The sequence below is a fragment of the Setaria italica genome, chromosome IV (genome assembly GCF_000263155.2).
Source record: "Setaria italica strain Yugu1 chromosome IV, Setaria_italica_v2.0, whole genome shotgun sequence".
Classification (NCBI taxonomy): domain Eukaryota; kingdom Viridiplantae; phylum Streptophyta; class Magnoliopsida; order Poales; family Poaceae; genus Setaria; species Setaria italica.
In genome coordinates, this window is record NC_028453.1 from 7,289,419 (window position 1) to 7,308,779 (window position 19,361).

At 41.1% G+C, this 19,361-nt stretch overlaps 3 protein-coding genes across 6 annotated transcripts in view; 2 read left to right on the forward strand and 1 right to left on the reverse strand.

Annotated features, from left to right (window-relative positions):
* Positions 1–2,476, forward strand: part of LOC101778002 (GLABRA2 expression modulator) — a 4,930-nt gene extending 2,454 nt beyond the window's left edge. The window contains 4 exon segments of the mRNA XM_014805065.2: positions 6–97; positions 100–126; positions 1,291–1,562; positions 1,936–2,476. Of these exon segments, the coding sequence (XP_014660551.2) occupies positions 6–97; positions 100–126; positions 1,291–1,562; positions 1,936–2,124 (580 nt within the window). The 3' untranslated portion in view covers positions 2,125–2,476.
* Positions 2,477–3,012: 536 nt separating this feature from the next.
* On the reverse strand, positions 3,013–12,643 carry LOC101760690 (chaperone protein dnaJ 1, mitochondrial). 4 transcript variants are annotated; one of them, XM_014804999.2, is made up of 19 exons: positions 12,324–12,643; positions 12,179–12,218; positions 11,432–11,524; positions 11,250–11,341; positions 10,940–11,023; positions 10,807–10,845; positions 10,535–10,675; positions 10,407–10,448; positions 10,226–10,313; positions 9,032–9,096; positions 8,880–8,942; positions 8,736–8,808; positions 8,213–8,304; positions 6,155–6,226; positions 5,890–5,946; positions 5,479–5,527; positions 5,344–5,407; positions 4,219–4,334; positions 3,013–3,680 (listed from the first exon to the last, which is right to left on the reverse strand). In XM_014804999.2, the coding sequence occupies exons 1-19, from the start codon at positions 12,381–12,383 to the stop codon at positions 3,544–3,546; spliced, it is 1,467 nt and encodes a 488-aa protein (XP_014660485.1). In that variant the 5' UTR covers positions 12,384–12,643; the 3' UTR covers positions 3,013–3,543. The 4 variants fall into 4 exon arrangements, with proteins under 4 accessions (XP_014660485.1, XP_012700560.1, XP_014660486.1 ...); XM_012845106.2 differs by having other exon boundaries at positions 3,053–3,643; positions 4,219–4,308; XM_014805000.2 differs by having other exon boundaries at positions 3,499–3,643.
* Positions 12,644–14,033: 1,390 nt separating this feature from the next.
* LOC111257048 (L10-interacting MYB domain-containing protein-like) lies at positions 14,034–16,912 on the forward strand. The gene is made up of 4 exons (XM_022826059.1): positions 14,034–14,103; positions 15,743–15,853; positions 15,935–16,240; positions 16,331–16,912. The coding sequence occupies exons 2-4, from the start codon at positions 15,770–15,772 to the stop codon at positions 16,910–16,912; spliced, it is 972 nt and encodes a 323-aa protein (XP_022681794.1). The 5' UTR covers positions 14,034–14,103; positions 15,743–15,769.
* Positions 16,913–19,361: the final 2,449 nt, after the last annotated feature.

Below are 19,361 nucleotides of genomic sequence, written 5' to 3' on the forward strand. Positions count from 1 at the left end.
TTTCGTTCTGTATTTTCTCTGTTAGGCGCGGTGGATGCGATGAAGGAGACGCTGTCGAGGTGGGGGAAGACGTGGGGGGAGACAACAAAGATGGTCGAGAGCTCAGCCGGGACACGTGGCAGCACTGTGAGTCTCAGCACCCAACTAACCTTCTCTTCTCTTTCGGAGAATCCATCTGCGTTCGCTTGGTTGCGAGATTCATTCCTTGAGGTGCACGGATTTGTACCACACGCTAGCTTTCTGAGGATCAAAGGAAGGCATCGCCAGAAATAAAGTTGCAAATGTAAAGTGAACGCTGTGCTAGATCCCTTTTGGGCATTGTGGTGGGGATTGTAGAGCTAGGGTAGCAGGATACTTGAACCTTTGGTCTGAGTAAAGAAGCATACTTGAACTTTGTTGTTGTAACTTTCCGTATGCTTTATGCCTTGTAGGCTAGGTATCTTCAAAAGTTTACTAGTGCTTTAAAACATTTCTTTAAGCCCTGTTACAGGAGAACTTATACTCTACTGATAACCTTGTTGATCTTTCTCAGAGATTCATTAGTCATAGCATGTTATCTGGTTTGTAGTGTGCTTAACAATATTTGGAGAGGAGCAAACTTGTTTTCCATCTCCAGTTCACCAAGTTCACATGCTTTTCTTCTAACTTAAGTGGATGGTGTTTCTACTAACTGAATGTTCGGTTTTCGCAGTAACGAAAGATTATAAATTTCAAAACATCCTGTTTCTATACAAATGCATGTGTAAAACTTCTGTTTGCTTGCACCATAAACAAAAGTCCTTAGGAATAATAGGAGCATATTGGGAAGAATCTTGTATGACACTAAGATTTGCTGTTACCTTTTATGTACAATTGATTAGGACTATAGGGTAAATACCTGATTTCACAGAACCAGTGATGTATTTCTATGCCAATTTTGCTATGGAACTAGCACTCTAGGAGACTCTGCAAAAACTTACTGTGCTTGTAGCAGAGGGTTCAATAACTTATAAACTCGGTGAAGATTTCACATTTGTCGCATAAGCTGTAGTTCTAAAAGAAAATTAGTGTTTATCAAAGAGAAGATCCTATTCAGTGGCATGTGTAGCCAATTCATGTTTACTTCGCATCAGTTAAACTCATCGTGATGAAGTGAGACATTCGGCAGATAGTTGATAGCCAACTGCCAACCCACAATATCCTGTATTAACCTATAAAGTCTAAATGAAGTTGTGGAAAAAAAAACTTAATATCCTCTGTCAGTTAACATGGTTTGCTCTTTGTCTGACGATATACCATTTTCCCTCACAGTCAAGACTGGACCTAGTCTTACTGAAGCTGCTATGGGACGCCTAGCTCAAGGAACTAAAGTTCTAGCAGAAGGAGGCTATGAAAAAATATTTAAGCAGACCTTCGAAGTTCTTCCAGATGAGCAGCTGAAAATATGCTATGCATGCTATCTCTCAACGTCAGCAGGTCCTGTCATGGGAGTCTTGTACATTTCTACAGCTAAGATTGCATTTTGCAGTGACAATCCTCTCTCTTATAAAGCTGGAAACAAAACCGAATGGAGTTATTACAAGGTAAGGGTCATTCGCTTCCTTTGTATCATCTAACTACTGCAATTGAAACCAATTATCTCTTTGTGCATCAGTTTACCATGTTTTTGACTTGTTTGATTGCTTTGAGTGCTCATTGAAGAAATATAAAAGTATAAAACAAAAGGAACTGAGGACATGGTTTAACAAGGGTGCTTACTCTTATGCCTGTCCCTGGATGGATGCTCACACACTGATTGTGACTTAAGAAGATGATGCATGTTTATTTGTCACATCCAGCTTAAACCTTTTGGCTCAGTGGCTGCTTGATCCATTTTAATGTTCAATCATCTGCAGGACATAAATGAACACATGATTGTGTACTAAAAGCAGTTTTTTTTTTCACTTTCTGAAACAGGTGGTCATTCCTCTTCACCAGCTAAGAGCAGCTAATCCTTCAGTGAGCAAAATGAATCCGGCTGAGAAGTATATTCAGGTCGTCTCCGTTGAAGGCCACGAGTTCTGGTTCATGGGTTTTCTGATGTACGACAAAGCAGCTGCCAGTCTTCAAGAAGCCCTGGCTAGTGCTCGTGAGTTGCAACCGTAAAGACATCAAATAGAAGTTTTCAGATACATCTGCACAACATCATTGGGGCATCTCCAGTTTGGAACCAGATTCCTTGGCTTCTGAGTGTCTCCTGTTTCAAATCCTCTGTGCTGGAGCTTTTGACACGATACACTCACTAGCTTGCATGTGTCGGAAATGTTTGTTATTCCTGCCTGTGTTGTAATCAAGAGATATATACGGGGAAAACACTGCCGCTGTCCATTTTGAATGCTTTAGTTACCAACATTGAAATGTGACAGTATTGGATGTTTGTTGAGAACTCGAATATCAAGGGCCTAGGAAGTTGAACGGAACCGGAGGTCAAAGGAAAACAGCTACTGATGCTTTTTCAGAATGTGTCTTCAGTTACTGCATTCTTTGCATTCACGTTGTTACTGGGGAACTCCTGTGCAGAGCAAGTGATCGTAGGCGTGGCCGCGTGGGTTGTGACTTGTGAGGGGGCACCGCCGCGCAGCGCTGGCAGGCACACGGGTAACGCGTGACTGGGCTGGAACCGCGGCCGCAGTTGGTCGGTCAGGCGGTTTACTGGGTTGGGAGCTGGACGCTCGGCATGGGCGCGTTACTGGGCTGGAACCGCGGCCGCAGTTGGTCGGTCAGGCGGTTTACTGGGTTGGGAGCTGGACGATCGGCATGGGCTTAGCGTCTTGGCCAAGCCTGGAAGAGGGAACTGATGACAGGCAACCTGCCAGTCTGGAACGGTGAAAGAAACCAGAGAGGGTGCGATGCGAAGCATTTGATCTTGAGCGCATTCATTGAAAAATCGCTCTCGACATTAAAACTTCGGTGGTGGTGCGTGCGTTCGTGCGTGATTTCGACATAGCATGGGACCCCAGAACACGTACATTCCTAAGGTGAGAACTATAGCAGTAGCGAGATCTTTTTGATGAACATTGGCGTAACCCAAAAATAATCCAAACGCCCAACGTTGTTGACAAAGCTGGAGACAAGCAGCAGTAAACGCAGCCTGGGAGGTGGCCCAGCCCACATCAGCATGGCGGGCTGACAGGAAAAATATGTACAGAATAACTTGATCAAGGAAAAAGGATGACGTGAAGTCAAAAGAAATTACACCCGATTTCACCCTAACATGGTTGGACACATTGAACTATCCCAATAGTAAGCATCCATACTGCACCACTGAAGAGACATCATAGGCAACTCAAATGACAATCTCAGACGCTCCAAACTATGTGATGAGATCCAAATATTTTATTATGATTATCTTTCCCATAGGAACCAGTAATCTTCTAGCTGACGCCTCCTTCAAAATTGTGATCTCTCATGGGTGCAAAGAATCTTTAAGGAATCGTGACCCACTGTTCTATTGTGTGAAGTCACATCTTCAGAGAAATTTATGATGCTGCCCCACTGCCCCGACAAAAGTGCAGCTTCCAAGCCTTAGCTCACAGCCTTGCTCAGTATCATGTGAATCAGTATGAGGATGCCGACTCCGATCATGACTTTTTGTCCTGTCATATTTTCTGCGACTAGCTCCCACCTGTAAGTATTAACCAGTAGAGAGCTGCTGATAAAGCCTGTTTAAAATTTCATCTTTATCACTACCAGAAGATACATGCTATAATGCAAAACAATGAAGATCACATTTATCATTTTTCAAAAGCTGACCAGTTAGTTAGCACCAGCATGATTCTATATCTATTGTAACGAAGTTTAATATAAGTATGTGCTTTACACTTGATAAATAAATGAACAGGAAAAAAATATCAACACAAAAATATCATGAGGGTGCCACCATGTGGTACTTCTAGAGGTCAAATTGAAGAATAATATGAACTTCAAAGAGACTGAATATAACTACAAAGATGGGCAACGTTAAGATAGTGAGACTACCACCTTTGTTCAGAGATTATATACTAGCAATGTAAATAAGTTTACAGGAATAAAACAGAATAGAAAAAAGGTAAAACAATTGATACTGGCAAAACCTACTGTGAGCTTCACTGAATCGCTTAACTGGAAATAACACATTTTCCCTTCACCATTGAATGCTGGGAAGGGTGCGGATGGATTGATTGTGTGCATGCATGTAAGCATGAGAACTGCTGAACTTACCAGTTTCCCACCATAGAAGTGTTTTGTTCTTTTGTAGCTTCCTCCACTGCAAATTCTTCCAGCAGCGCACGTTGACGTTCAGTAACCACACTGCAGATAGTACATCATAAACCAAACTGAAGAGCAAGTACCAATGAGTTATGATTTACCATAAACCAAACAAAATGGCAACATCTTCTTTAAGGTCCTTTAATCAAATATATTGACTTTTGTTAAGCAAATCAAAGAAAGCAAATGACTAATATTAGGGCCATTCAATGATCAAATGTTTACTTAGAATAAACAGAACAGGACACCAAAGTACTGATGCAGAAATTGCCAAGAAAATAAAAAATATTCATAGTAACAAGTGATACAAATGACAGGCTCCCAAATTGGGCAATTGCATATAGAGAGGAATGCAAGAGGAAATATACAATGAGCACCCTACTGATACGAATGCCAAGCTTTACTCTATTACTAGGCCCACTAGGGCAATGTGTAAGCAGAGGAATGCAAGAGAAAATATGAAACGAACACGCTGTTTTCTAACAGAGTGCTGAGTCTGATGCAGCACTGTGCCAACTAGTAGTACTCAAAGGCTCAAGATATTGAAGAAAGGTGGTCAATCCAAATATACCTCAATGAAATTATTAGACGCATACAAATGATGATTTATTAGGATAGCTCGTACTCTTCTTTTTACATGTATATATAGACCCATAAATATAGAAGGAAGTGATCACAAATCCCAAACCCTAAAACCAATAACAATCTAATCATGCTAAGAGGTGATCAAGGACCAATCAAATAGCAAGCCCAACTGCCAGTTTAACCATCCGTCTTCAGATCAGTTTCACATCACTGTCCAAACAGCAGCATATCCACTGCAACTGTAACATCTTTTACTCTGTCCACTTCATCGATATGACACTGGTAATCATTACTTTCGTTGTGAAGAGTATAACAAGGTTGTTTCAACAAAGTGTGAGCTAACAGCTAACCAATGAGCAACCCAATATACTTTTACTTCAAGGGCAAACACATGACTGAAGTAATTGGAACACCATAACAGTTTGTTTTATATGGAGGAAAGCTATTGTATGTCGGCAAAAAAATGAGTCAAGGTAAGGACAAGCAACTTACGAGGGGAAATGAATTAAGAATCGTACATATTGGTCCCCAGAGTATCCTGCCAGATTTCGCAATCCTGATAGAAATTATGATCATCAGCATCTCATTAGAAGTCAGGTGAGACGTTTCTCAAGTTTCACAAGTTACCTTTTCCCCTTAAAACTACAACTTGACCTGGTTGAACTCCTTTGGGTATCTGGATAAATTCCACCATATGTCAATTAGGTAAAGAAATTATGGAGGGGGCAATAGATATTATCTTAACACATGATAGCATATCCATTCAACAAGTACATGCAATTATTTCACAGAAATAAGATTAAGTAAACAAGTGCAAGCATACATGTTTCAATAAAAATAAGATGAAGTATACCAGGCATTTTAAATTTGAAATAGTATACCATGCGAATAGTATAATTTTTATAGCAAATAGTATGATTTAAGACAAAGGCTCGCCACCTAACTCTTAACACAACAGATAATATAATACACAAGTGTCTCCTCTCTCATAATTTTTGTTAGTGGCCATGCATGTCCTTTTTCGGCATCAATTATTACCTTCACTTCTGTTTTCCCATTTAAAGTAGGTACTTCAACTTTTCCACCAATCATTGCCTGCACAATTATAAAAGGAAAATCAGCAACAAACCCATCACAAGAAACAATTAAAACCACAAATTATAAATAATGATACATGAACTATATAAAGGGAAATTACATAATCTATTGTTTGGAAAATGTTCCTGAGGCTGAGAGTGAGAAATTAGCATTAAAATGTTGAAATGGAAAGGAACAAAATACAAGGCGAAAAGAAACTATTTACCTGTGTGAAGCTTATCTTTCTATCGACATGTATGTCAGCACCATCTCGCGTAAACACCGGATCATTTGCTACCTATAATATACACAGTTGATGGAATAATCAGAAACTAAATTGTTGATACAAGAGAATGGTAATATTGTATAATATTTAATTTCATAACGGCCAAAGCTGATAAGCTCTTGGCAATACGTAATAGCACGACAGAACACTTATGAACTCATCAGTACTTCAGTAGTCAGTAGATAAATAAAGAAAACCACTTCCTGATCCTAATAAGTGTGTTGGTTACAGTCGCAAACTTACATGATGCGAGAATCAAAGACGACACATTACAGAGACATCGAGCATCGTGGCAAATTGGCAAAGTGCATGCATAACAATGAGGAATCGTATACTACAAGGCATCCTTTAAATTTTGGTCACAAATCCTTCACCAATAATATTTATGGAGCAAAGTGGTACTTATCAAATTATTTTTGAGGTATTTCCAAGACATTAAGGCCCTGTTTGGAGACCCCAACTAAACTTTAGTTGGCTAAAAATTAACTCTAGGAGCTCCAAACGGGTGGACTAAAAGGTGAACTAATTTTTAGTTGCACCCCAACTAAAGTTTAGTTCATTAGTCCACCAAAACCATTTAATTCGAGCTAAAAGTAGCTAACATGTAGCAAAAGTCACTTTTGCCCCCCCCCCCCCCCCCAGTAACCCATCCCTCCCCCTTTCTCTCTCCTCTCCCACAAGGGTAAAATGGATTTTTATGCATCTCCTAGTTATCTTTTAGTTCTAGGATCCAAACAGGGTAGCTAAACTTTAGTCATCTAAAAGTGTTGGCTCACTTGTAGCCAACTAAACTTCAGTCCCAACTAAAAATTAGTTTTAGACGATCCAAACAGGGTCTAAAAGTAGTTAATGTGCTGGACCATCCAAGTCTAGTAGTTAATGAGGGGAGAGACATCCCGAAGGTATTGCACTTAAAGTTGATAAAAGGCCCCAAAAGACGGCTACCTATGTATCACCAATACGCGATACGAGTACGGGCGATACGTGACTTTGAAAAACAACACAGTGGTGGTATAGAGAGAGTATTGGAGTATTGATGTACTGGATACGGGTACGGCTGGACTAGTGAAGTATCGGTGATTCATTTACAGCTACTACCTGCACGCTATTGCTTCATCGACCGCACCACGATTGGTGTAAACACAAGGTGCATTAAAGAAGCTTTGGAGAAAATGGTTCTGATGTCAACGACAGGCAAAGCTAGGACGGAAGCTTGGAAATGGATCCTTTGGGTTCAGGCATAATTTACAAGCAGGACTTTCCCTTTTTCATTTCCCTTCAGAACTGGAACTATTGCTGGAGCATTCAATTCGCCTTTTACTGGCATGTCTCCTTTTATTCAAAGCAAAAGGTGCACTTTCTGTGCATTGAAAGCCTGTTTGAACTAAGCATGCATGACACCGTGCACATCTAACAACTGTTGGAACTGAAGGCATCACTTTCCAGTAGAATATGAACCAGTCATAATCTTTGTGAACCCACACTTTCCAGTAAAATCATGATAGACCAGTTCAGAATGGTCATAGACAAATGTAAAGTGTCCTACACCTACGGCACATGAACAAATTGTGTAAGTTGAGTTCACATGCACAATCAATTGAATTTGCCAATATGCATTGTTGTGACACACTGTAGTGAACTATGTCAAGGGTATAATAGTCAAGGTCAATATTGTAATCTCGTAGTCTAGGGTTCCCCTCATGTGTCTCTCATAGTCTCATGTACTCTATATATAGTCCCCATTGGGCCTCAATACGATTTATACATTCAGCATCTATCATAACAAACTAAAGACAGGAAAAGTATCATCAGTAACAGTTTTGTTTATCAATGGTTCCTGATTGGCACCACAACTATTAACACCAACAAGTCAATTTGACAGATATATCTCTGGTGATAGGTAACTAAATCCTGGATATATGTGAATATTGGAATTCAATGAACTTATAGGTTGATATATATGTACAAGAAGAACCATGCAAGAATATGCATTCTCACTTGAATTGTGATGTATAGACTTCCATGTTCGGTGCCAAGTCCACCACTATCTCCAGCCTCCCGTACATGAATTGTATCACCAGAATCAATTCCTACATTGCAGAAAACAAGAAATATCTTCAATGAGTTAAAATATTGCAATGCAAACTGTTCTGTTAAACATTCAATTAATAGTAAAACATCGCACTGTAATTAATAACTTATTCAGGCAACATGATGGAGACGCAAAGAGGAAGCCAGAAACAAGCTCAGCAAATTATGAAGGAACCCCTCCATATAGTAGAATAAAAAGGAGCAGCAGTGGCTACAAAAGGGCTAGATATCTAAAAGTTCCACAAGAGTGGATGCGCAGTACGTAATAGAACCTAGATTTTGGCAGCTACGTGTTAGCTCAACAATATATGCCTAATTGCCTACAAATAATACAGTCAAGGAGAATTTCCAGTATGATTCTCCCTGCAACTGCATTAGAATTTAGGATAACTCCAAGGAATGTAGAAAGAAGCAAACTGACAAAAGGCACCTGCTGGGAGATTCACTTCTACATGTTTCATACCATCTACCACCCCTGAACCTTTGCATGTCAAGCAGTAATCCTGCAAAAAATTATCATACATGAACTAGGGGAAAACTCATGAGTCCTTTATCTTACTTGCATGGTCGTTACCTTAATTACTTTCCCAACACCTCTGCAAACACCACAGGTGGATGTGAATGGATAGTTAGTGACCTGCATAAACCAACAGTATAATTACAAGCCATATGCAATGTACCATACATATCTGCACGGAAACTTTGAAACTAATAGCAAACACTTACTCTTCCTAAACCATTACATGAGAGACAAACATATCTCTTTGCATTTGCCAAATGACCTCTCCCACCTAACAGTAAAAGAAAATCAAGGTTAATCAAAACAGAAAAGAGGACAATGGGCTAAATCAGGATGATCATTATATGCACAAGCAAGGTGGAAGCTTTGTGAAGAAAATTTATAACCTTCTTAGAATTAAACAATTAATTGATTCTAATGTTACATACTTCCGCACATCATCACATTGTGTTTTAGGGCTAAACAACACACTAATTTAGAGGTTTATGAGTTTTTATGCATTGAGTTTCCTGGCCAAGGGGGTGCTGCAACACCCCCAGAACCCTCTTTATCTCTGCCACTGCCTACATCACAAAGTATGAGAGTTTGCTAACCACACAAAGTTATGACTGGTTACTGCGGGTACATTATTACACAATTTCATGAAGTGTTTGACAGAAACACAGGAATATGGCAATCTTCCTATTGAGTTTAAGCGATCATTATTTTCTCTAGAATGCTTCGCTGAAACTACTAGCATCTACAACTTGATTCTGGAAGGTTATGACTTACAAAGGACATGACTAGTATTTAAAATGGAATAGTAGTTATGATTTAAAGTGTGGTGTTGTACGGGTTTCTAAACCCCTTTTTCTTCTTAATATAATGATACGCAACTCTCCTGCGTGTTCGAGAAAAAAAAAATACTTATCACATATCATGCAACAAAAAGTAAATAAACAGACACCAGGACAATCTAATGGAATGTTATCTCTCCACAGAAACAACTAATTCAACTAATAATGTCTCTGAAATAGTTGGCTACTCAGCAGATAAATGAAATGCTCAAATAGATAAAATACTCAGGAAAAATGTCTCTCCATTAGTGTCCCAGAGGTCTTGTGTTCAAACCAGAGTCCTTGCAAAATAAGCAAGGGTAAGACTGCCTAGTAATTCCCTTATTCAGACCCTCTTGTGCGGTAGCTTTTAGCACTAAGACACTGTACACCCTTTTCAGGAAAAAAAATGTCAAAACAAAATGTAAGAGACAGTTCACTTCAGAAAATGATTTATGCATAAGTGCCGACTAACAGCATGAGCACAATGATTTAACTTGATTCAACAAATCCACAATTATACAAAAGCCAAGTGCTGTAAATAAATGTACCTAGCAAACGATTCCAGCATAAAAGTGTACTCACCACATGAATCACAAACATTTTTTGCACTAAAAGACACCTTCTTTATGCACCCGTTGGCAGCTTCATTGAAAGATAGATTCAACTCTACCTACTTAAGTCAAGAGATAGAATAAGTTCGACAAGATAATGACTACAGAAAATGACAACTTAAAATGAAAGAGAATCAGGCTTAAGAACGAACCTTAATATCATTTGCACGCATATCTGTGTCTTGTCCAAAAACCTGAAATCCAAGAGAATAAGTTGTACTCCATAGTCTGTAGTGAAATGACAAGTGGAAGGAAATGTATTTGAAGTGACAGAAAATACCTCAGAAAATATTTTATAGAATTTACTAGAGAAATGGCCATCATTCTGTCTGTGGAATTCTGTGAAAGGGTCATGGTTGGATCCTGAGAATGTGTCATGATAGGATCCATCAAAATCCCCCCTTGACCCTCTAGAAAATAGCTGCCATATTACAACATAACATAAACTTCTCCAGATTATAAAGTAAATAACTCCGTTTAAAGGGCTTGAAAGAAACCAAGCCATTTCCTAAAAAAAGTTGCAAAAAGGGAAAACAAACCGTGAAAATTTACCATGTCATATTGCTCTCTCTTTGAAGGATCCCGTAATGTCTGGAATCCAAGTTAGCATAAAAAGACATTGTTAATTTTGGTATAGCAACGAAAACATAAACAAGAAAAACACAAATTATGGTAACTTACTCGCCTCGTATGCATCTCTTATTTCCTGAAACATCCTTTTTGTAGCAGTATTGCCTTTATTTGTGTCCGGATGGTACTTTTTTGCAAGCTACATACATTTTTTTTTCTAATTTAGAGGCAGAAATGTGAATGATTCAATTAACAAACAAAACTCTCGAAATCACACCATTTGCATTTTTTTCAGAGAACAACAGATGAGATTGGCACTTAGTCCATGGATATTAGATTTATGACATGCTCATCTTAAACAAATAGCCCAATTATAGGTGAGCTACAGAATATCTCAGGATTAGCTGAACTGTGATGATACTCACAGAATGAAAAGCCTTCTTGATGTCATCCTGCGATGCATCCTTAGGAACACCAAGAATTTTGTAATAATCTTTATCTATCGAACAACGGTGACCTGGCAGAAGCACCCAGAAATGTTTAATTGCACTTTGTGATTGCAAAACTAATTAGGATACGAAGATTAGTTTAAACCCAGCATATTAACCTGTAGCATGAAAACTCCTGCTCAATACAGATGATGTCAGCATGAATCGGCCATAGTACTTATCACCAATATAGATACCAGTAAAGCTGCAAGCTGCAGTACTCAAGATGAAAAATAAAAACAAGGAACAGAAAAAAAATTTTAGGGCAAGGAACAGAGAAATACTGAAAAGTAGAAAAATGGTAGTCTAAGATTATAGAGCCACACTTTGGAACTGATTGTAGCCAGTAAATGTACAGCTATCAACTGCAGATATAAAAAGTTATCTCATATCTGTTGCATATATGATATTCTCCAATTATATGCACAGAAACACACTCAGTATATAATAAGCAGTTGTTCCTACTCACAAACTTTTTCCAGGAATGTGCTAGTATGAATTGGTTACGCTATGCTTGCATCAAAAAATTTGTGTATGCTAAAATAATCCTTCGTATTCTATTCAGAATGAGAATGGAACTTTGTTATTGTTTCTACAAGTGTACTTTGAAATAATAAAACTAAAATTATTCATATGATTAAAAAAACACCACAACATGATAGGAAAGCATTGTGCGGGTGAAATTAGTGAGTCAATACCCTATAAAATGGACTGTTTCTAAAGCATTAGTCCGCTGTATTCACCCTAAAATCCGCCAAATCATCTACACTTTTAACAGTGCACTTGCATCAGAAACAGCAAAACGTCTCTCAAACCGCAAACCAACAAGTGATCAAACAAAACAAGTCAAATGGAAGGAAAATTACGCGCATCCGGCCGAATCCATGTGCTCCTCGGCGCAGCCACCTGCAAGCAAAGCCCAAACGGAGTAAACAACTAGCACTCCGGCACTCCGCAAAACCCCAGACCAGAATAGGCAAGGCAGCAAAATGCAAGAGGGCTCGGCCTCACCTCGCCTGAACAGAACGCGAGAGATCTGGAGGCGTGCCGGAGCCACCCGAACCGGCCCATGGGGGGCGGCGGCGGTGGCGGCGCGGAATGGAGAGAGGTCGATTCGGGCGGCGGGGACTGGCTCTACTGGAGCGCACGGGTGAGGAGAAGTGCGGGTGCCCCGGCTGGAGAGTGGACAGGCCTAGGGAGGATCAGAGCGGCGTGGAGGAGGTGGGTTCCAGGAAGCGTCCCGGTTCGAGAAGCCGGCAAGCCGCCCCCGGCGATGCAGCAGGAGCAGGAGGAAAGAGGATCGTGGATTGGAGGAGAAGAAAGGAAGGGAAATGCGGGGGTTTAGCGGCTGGTGGGCTGCCACAAAGGCTTAATCCAATGTGACAGGCCTTCTACTCTGTCAACACGTTGTGGGTTTAATGGGCCACCACTGGCAAAATTGCACAAACACCTCCCACAAATTATGGCTGTCGTCTGAGTTTAGTCCCCTCGTAAGCCCATTTGTTGCGCAAGCCCACTCCCAGAGCCGACCCTTGTTGCAAATCGCCCCCCACAGCCCATGTGAATGCAATTACACGAAGTGTTCCTCCGTTGATGAGCTTCGGCTAGCTGCATGTCCACGGTAGCAGAGAAGCAATAGCAGCCAACTGTAAACTCTTGGTCGCTGACTGGGGGTGTTCGGATCCGTATAATAATTTTTAAGCTCACGTCACGTGAGATGTTTGATACCAATTAAAAAGATTAAATATGAACTAATTATAAAACTAATTGCATAAATGAGAGCTAATTCATCATGGACTAATTAGGCTTAATAGATTCGTCTCGCAAATTAGCTCTCATTTATGCAATTAGTTTTATCATTAAACTATATTTAATACTCCAGTGTGCAAACATCCGATGTGACGGGACTAAAGTTTAGTCCGGGTATCCAAACACCCCCGGCTTCTGCTCTTGTCAGATCACTAAATCAGCCTTGACCGGAGAACATTGCGTGTTGAGAATTTGTTTAGGGCCTGTTTGGCAGAGCTCCACGCAGCTCCAGATCCAAAAAAACAGCTCCGCTCCTATTTTTTCCAGCCAAACGGTGCAGCTCCGTGAACTCCAGATCCGCAAAAAAATTGGATCCAGCTCCCAGATCCACCAATTCCACGGAGCACCCAAGGGGGTGCTCTCAAAACGCTGGTTTTGTAACCCCTCATGGAGTTGGTGGAAATTACCCACCAATGCTATCGATTACACACATCCCGTACCGGTTCGACCTCTGTTTAATTCCTCCGCGCGCCGCCCCTCTGTTTTTTCATCGTAGTATTTTCCTTCTCCTCCCACGCCGCATCCAGCGCCGGCCGCCGCCTCGTCTCCGTCGGTGGCCGGACCGCCGCCGGGAATGAGGAGATCAGCTCCTCCTCCACCTCCTCCGCCCCCTTCATCTTCCAATCCGGCCCCTAGGGTTGGACTTTCCCGTCCCGGCCCCGTCACTGGCGCGCCCGGCGGCATCACTGGCGCGCCCGGCGGCGGGACCCTGGGCGGCGCGCCCGGCGGGACCCTGGGCGGCGCGCCCGGCGGCGTGGGCCTGGGCGCCGCGCCCGGCGGCGGGAGCCTGGCCGCCGCGCCCGGCCTGGGCGGCGCTTGCCTGGCCACCGCGGGCCTGGGCGGCGCCTGCCGGGCCGCGGCTGGCCTGGGCGGCGCGCACGGCCTGGGTGGCGCAAGCCTGGCCGCGGCTGGCCTGGGCGGCGCGGCCGGCCTGGACGGCGCAAGCCGGGCCGCGGGTGGCCTGGGCGACGCGGATGGCTTGGTAAGATCCATCAATCCCGTTGATTTCACAAATTCCACATGATTGCAGCAGATGATTTCTTCCCTTTTGCCTTGGTTGTAGTAGCAGTTTGCTTTGCCGTGGGAATGAAAATAACATTGCTAGATGTGCGTATTTGGTTTAAACTTTTGTTGTGCTCAATTAAAATTTGCTTTTTTTGTGATTGTAATAGTTGCTACATATTGTGGCAAATGTGGTTCATGTTAGCCGGTGGTTCAATCGTTCAGTCGCTTTCAAGTGGATTACTGATACCATCATTCATATGGTTTGCTATGAAAAGCGGTTTAATTGTATTTTCAGGGAAAACCATGTCAAATTGTATATGAGTAGGATGTATTTGATGTCAACATGGGTACACGGTATCTTTTGTTCTAAAAAATTGTTTACAACCAGTATTCATATTGTGACAGTTCAGCTCAAACAATTTGTTACCTTGGAACGTTGTTGGCTTATTGGAAGGCTATGTAGTTAAAAAATAGTATTCTTATTGGAAGCTTGGTTGCAGCAGATGATTTTTTCCCTTTTGCCTTGGTTGTAGTAGCAGTTTGCTCACTTGACACCTGGTGCTCAATAGAAAGGGCTTCAGGTTGATTAGTACCACTCCTCGACACGCACCTGACCAAGTAATTTAGGTTATGTCTTTACATGGAAACTGCTACCGACAACTCGAATTAGCTGGAGCAACTCTTCCTATAAATAAAAACAAAGCGACGCTCTTAGATCAAGGATATGAAGTTCAACCAAAACACATCCACAAAAGATTGTCCTAGTAATTCAGCATTTCTAAAAGTTACAGCTCTATTATACATCTCAACATTTCCTGGTCAGCTCTCCAAGAGGTTCTATCTGGGGTAAGGGGTAATGTGTGCATGCGTGCATTTTATAGCAGGTTAGTGTGCATGTGAGTATGGAAGCGTTTGTTAAAAAAATACATAAAAAGAGGAAAATCATAAAATATAGACAGAGGTGCATTAGTTAGAAAAATTAGAAGATTTTCTGATTATGGGGCAATCTAGTAGGCCTTGTATTATTCTGTTGGGCTGTCGTGATGGGCTGTTTGACTGTCTATTTTTCAGCTTCGGCCTACTGTCAATATGCTTTCTGTTGGGCCATCGTTTTTGTTTGGCTGTCCGGTAGGTATAGCAGAATGTGCAGAACGTCTCAATCTGTTTCTGGATGGTTATGATAGCTTCCTGTCGCGTGTCCTGTTCAGATCAACAATGTACTCTGCCAAAAATGATAATGTGGACCTGAGAGGAAGGTATGACAAATAGACCGGCCAATTGCCACACATTGCGTAACAAAAAGCACACACACTACAAATTAGCCTAGGGCCCGGGCTGAAATGTTTCAGTCTGTATGCAAAACAACAACGAAACCGACAACTTCCTATTTAATTAAATCCATTAATTTTGCTTCAACTATTGTTATATTTATGTGCTTATAAATGATCTGTTTACACGAGGTTCATCATACTGCCTTATAGAATAGCCTTGTAATATTCTCTTGGAGCTCCATATGCTTGGCGTGCTATTTTGCTATTTTTGCACCAGGAGCCAATTGGGATTATTGGATTATTGGAAATATATACTAATTGGATTATTGGCAAAATGGCATGTAGGACGCAGTGATCGGCGATGAGTTCCTGATGGCATCGCAGGCATCTTCTACACCGGTTGCGCAAGCTAGGAGGCGTGCTGCATCAGCTAACAAAAGGGCAAGGGATGATGAGGTATATTTTTCTTCCATTGTAGTAGAGTTGTTGTATAATAGAGTTGGAATTTGAACAATATTTTGGGGAAATCATTAATAGGGTGATCATATGGATTGGAATGATGGCTATACCACCATTGTTTGCAAGTTGTTTGCTGAACAAGTTAGAAAAGGAAATCGACCAAACACTCATTTGAACAATGTGGGATATTCCGAGGTGAAAGAAAGGTTTTTTCAGAGTACCGGTATCATGTTGAAAAAAAGTCAACTTAAGAACAAGTGGGATAAGTTGAGGGGTGATTTGTCTGCATGGAAAAAATTAATGAGAAAGCAAACTGGTACTGGTTGGAACTGGGAGAAGGGAACTATCAATATGGACGCCGAGTGGTGGAAAAAAACAAAAAAAGTGAGCACTTCTCGCATGGTATTTTGTTCATATATAGATTATATTAGTCTTGTATAATTTCAATTTAATACCTTTGTCAAACACTTTTAGGACATTCCTGGCGTGGGGAAATTTAAGAATAGGCCTCTCCAAAATGAAGATGAGTTGAAGGTGATGTTTGGAAATATCATTAATGAAGAGCAAGATCATTGGAATCCTATGAGTTCCAACCCCATCATACCCCCAAGCCAAGAAGCACCCAATCCTATGAGTTCCAACTTCATTGATGCCGAGGATGGGTTAGAGATGGGTGGTAACAATGATTTAGACAATGGCGATGAGGTCCAGGAGGTTTCTCCTTCCGTTGCCAATGCTAAGAAAAAAGTACATGTGATCCTTGATAAACCTAATAAGAAATCTAAGGCAAGCACAGCATTAGTTATACAAGAACACATCTCCAAGATATCAGATAATGCTTCCTCTTTTGTCGCAAGCAGGCAAGCTGGGATCACTATTGAACAAGTAATGGACCATGTTGCCGCATGTGGGGCTGCGTGTGGCAGTGATGAGCATTTTGTGGCAACTGAGCTTTTTGTCAAGAAAGAGCAAAGGGAAATGTTCATGACTATTCCCACCAATGAGGCTAGGTTTAGTTGGCTTAAGAGGAAGTACGATATGATGTTTGCAAAGTGATGGCCGAGTGATTTGCCATCTTTTTTTTAGACATGTCATTTTTATTCATCTATGTCATATGGACAAATTTGTGATGCTTAATTTGTTGTCATTTTTAATTCATCCATCTTACGTTGTTATTTGGACATGTTATTTTTATTCTTGCAGTTGTCTAGTGATGATTCTAGTGATGAGAATGAGGAATTTTTCAAAACTATCCTAGGAGGTGCTATGCTTGCTCAAATATATGTTGATATGTTCCTTACTAAAAACCCTACAAGGACATCTACCACTAGTGGAATGGGTTTTATTTTGGAGACTTTGCACACTCCAGGCGAATGCCATAGCCAGTTGCGTATGAGCACAGAAATCTTCTTTGATCTTCATGGCTTATTGGTACAGAGGTATGGGCTAACACCATCGTTGCACATGTCTACCGAAGAGAGCTTAGGAATTTTCTTATTTATCTGTGCGGGAAATGAGTCTAATAGAAAATGTCAAAATCGATTCAAGCACTCTGGTGAAACTATTAGTCGAAAATTTGAGAATGTTCTAAACTGTTTGATGGCCATGGCAAAGGATTTCATTAGGCCAAAAGATCCAAATTTTCATAATGTTCATAGGAGAATAAGGGATGATAGGCGAGCATATCCACATTTCAAAGATTGCATTGGAGCACTTGATGGCACCCATATTCGTGTTTCCCTTCCACCGGATGATCAAGTGAGGTATATCGGGAAGACAGGGATAGCCACCCAAAATGTTTTAGCAGTCTGTGATTTCGACATGCGGTTCACATATGTGTCAACGGGCCAACCAGGAGCTATGCATGACACAAGTGTGTTATACAATGCATTGAGTGTGGATGAGAAATTCTTTCCACATCCACCGCAAGGTAAAATTTATTGGAATAGTTATTTTACCATTATACGTGACTACAAATAAATTTATTTTTTGTCATCATTTGTAGGTAAATACTACGTTGTCGATGCGGGTTATCCCAATCGTCCAGGTTATCTAGCTCCATATAAGGGTGAGAGGTATCATATGCCTGAGTGGCATAGAGGTATGGAACCAAAAACCCCAAAGGAAAAATTCAATCGCATCCATTCTTCTATTCGAAATGTGATTGAGCGATCTTTTGGCGTATTGAAAATGAAGTGGCAAATTTTATACAAAATGCCGAACTACCCGATGTGGAAACAAAAAATGGTAGTTATTGCTTGTATGGTCCTTCACAATTTCATTCGTGAGCATAATAGTGAGGATTCAGACTTTGCTCGGTTTGATCGTGATCCTAATTTTGTCCCTACAATACCGCAATGGTACAATCCATTTGTAGTTCCATCGGATGGATCTACTTCAGAAGGCAGTGTCACTACAATGGATATTTTTCGCGATGAGCTGGCCACCAATCTTGCTCTTGCTTGGAGGTAGAATGAAATGAAGTAGTGAATTATCAAATTTATTTTCTATGTATGGACAATTATTTATGTATGAACAATTAATCAACTTCTTGGGAAAATGACTGGATGCATGCGTATATAAAAAAACATGTCAATACGTCTTCCTCCGGCCATTTTTCTCCGGCCATTTTTCTTCGGACATAAAAAAACATGTCAAAATGACTGGAAAATGACCAGTATGTCTTCCTCCGGCCATTTTTCTTTTTTCAGAAAAAAATGAGAAGAAAAAATGGAAAATACCAAGGGTATTAGTGGACAATCCAACCAAAAACTCTGTTTCTGGATTTGGAGCTGTTGTCTCAGCCAAACACTTTTGCTCAGCTCCACGGTGAGAACATAGATCCACGCTGGAGCTGCTCTGTAGTGGAGCTACTGTTTTTTTGGATCTGGAGCTACGTGGAGCTCTGCCAAACATGCCTTAATTGATAGAGATTGTACGCTTCAAATTTTTCTATCGGGTCGTGTACTGATCTGGTCTCTTGACGAGGGTTCATGAGGTCCTGCTGAGTAAATGCTAGCAATAGTCTTCTAGAGAGAACTTGACTGCACAGTCCCAGTATTACTAGATGAGATGAGGAGTGTGTACTGTGCTGTATTGTTTTTGTCAGGTGAAGTTAGAAAACATAGATTACTTCTTTTGCGAAAACAAAACAAAGAATACTTAGAAAAAGCAGTTTCTGATTCCATGGAACGTGATTGCGTGACGCTACGTGGAACGAGGCTGCAGGGTATCTCTCAACTGAATCTCAGATAGAGGGGATTAGGAACCAACGCCGGCCCGCTGACGAGTCTTTGTCAGTGAGTCATGAGGACCATTATTGGCATCTAGAAAGGATCACTGTTTTCAAAGGTCAGGACCCCGTTGTTTAGGGTGCGTTTGGTTGCGAGGACGAAGTGGGACGGGACGGGACGATCCCACTTCGTCCCGCGTTTGGTTGGAGGACAGGTGGGACGGGGACATCCCTACCAGGGAATATACCCTCCAGATGCGGGATGCCCCCGTC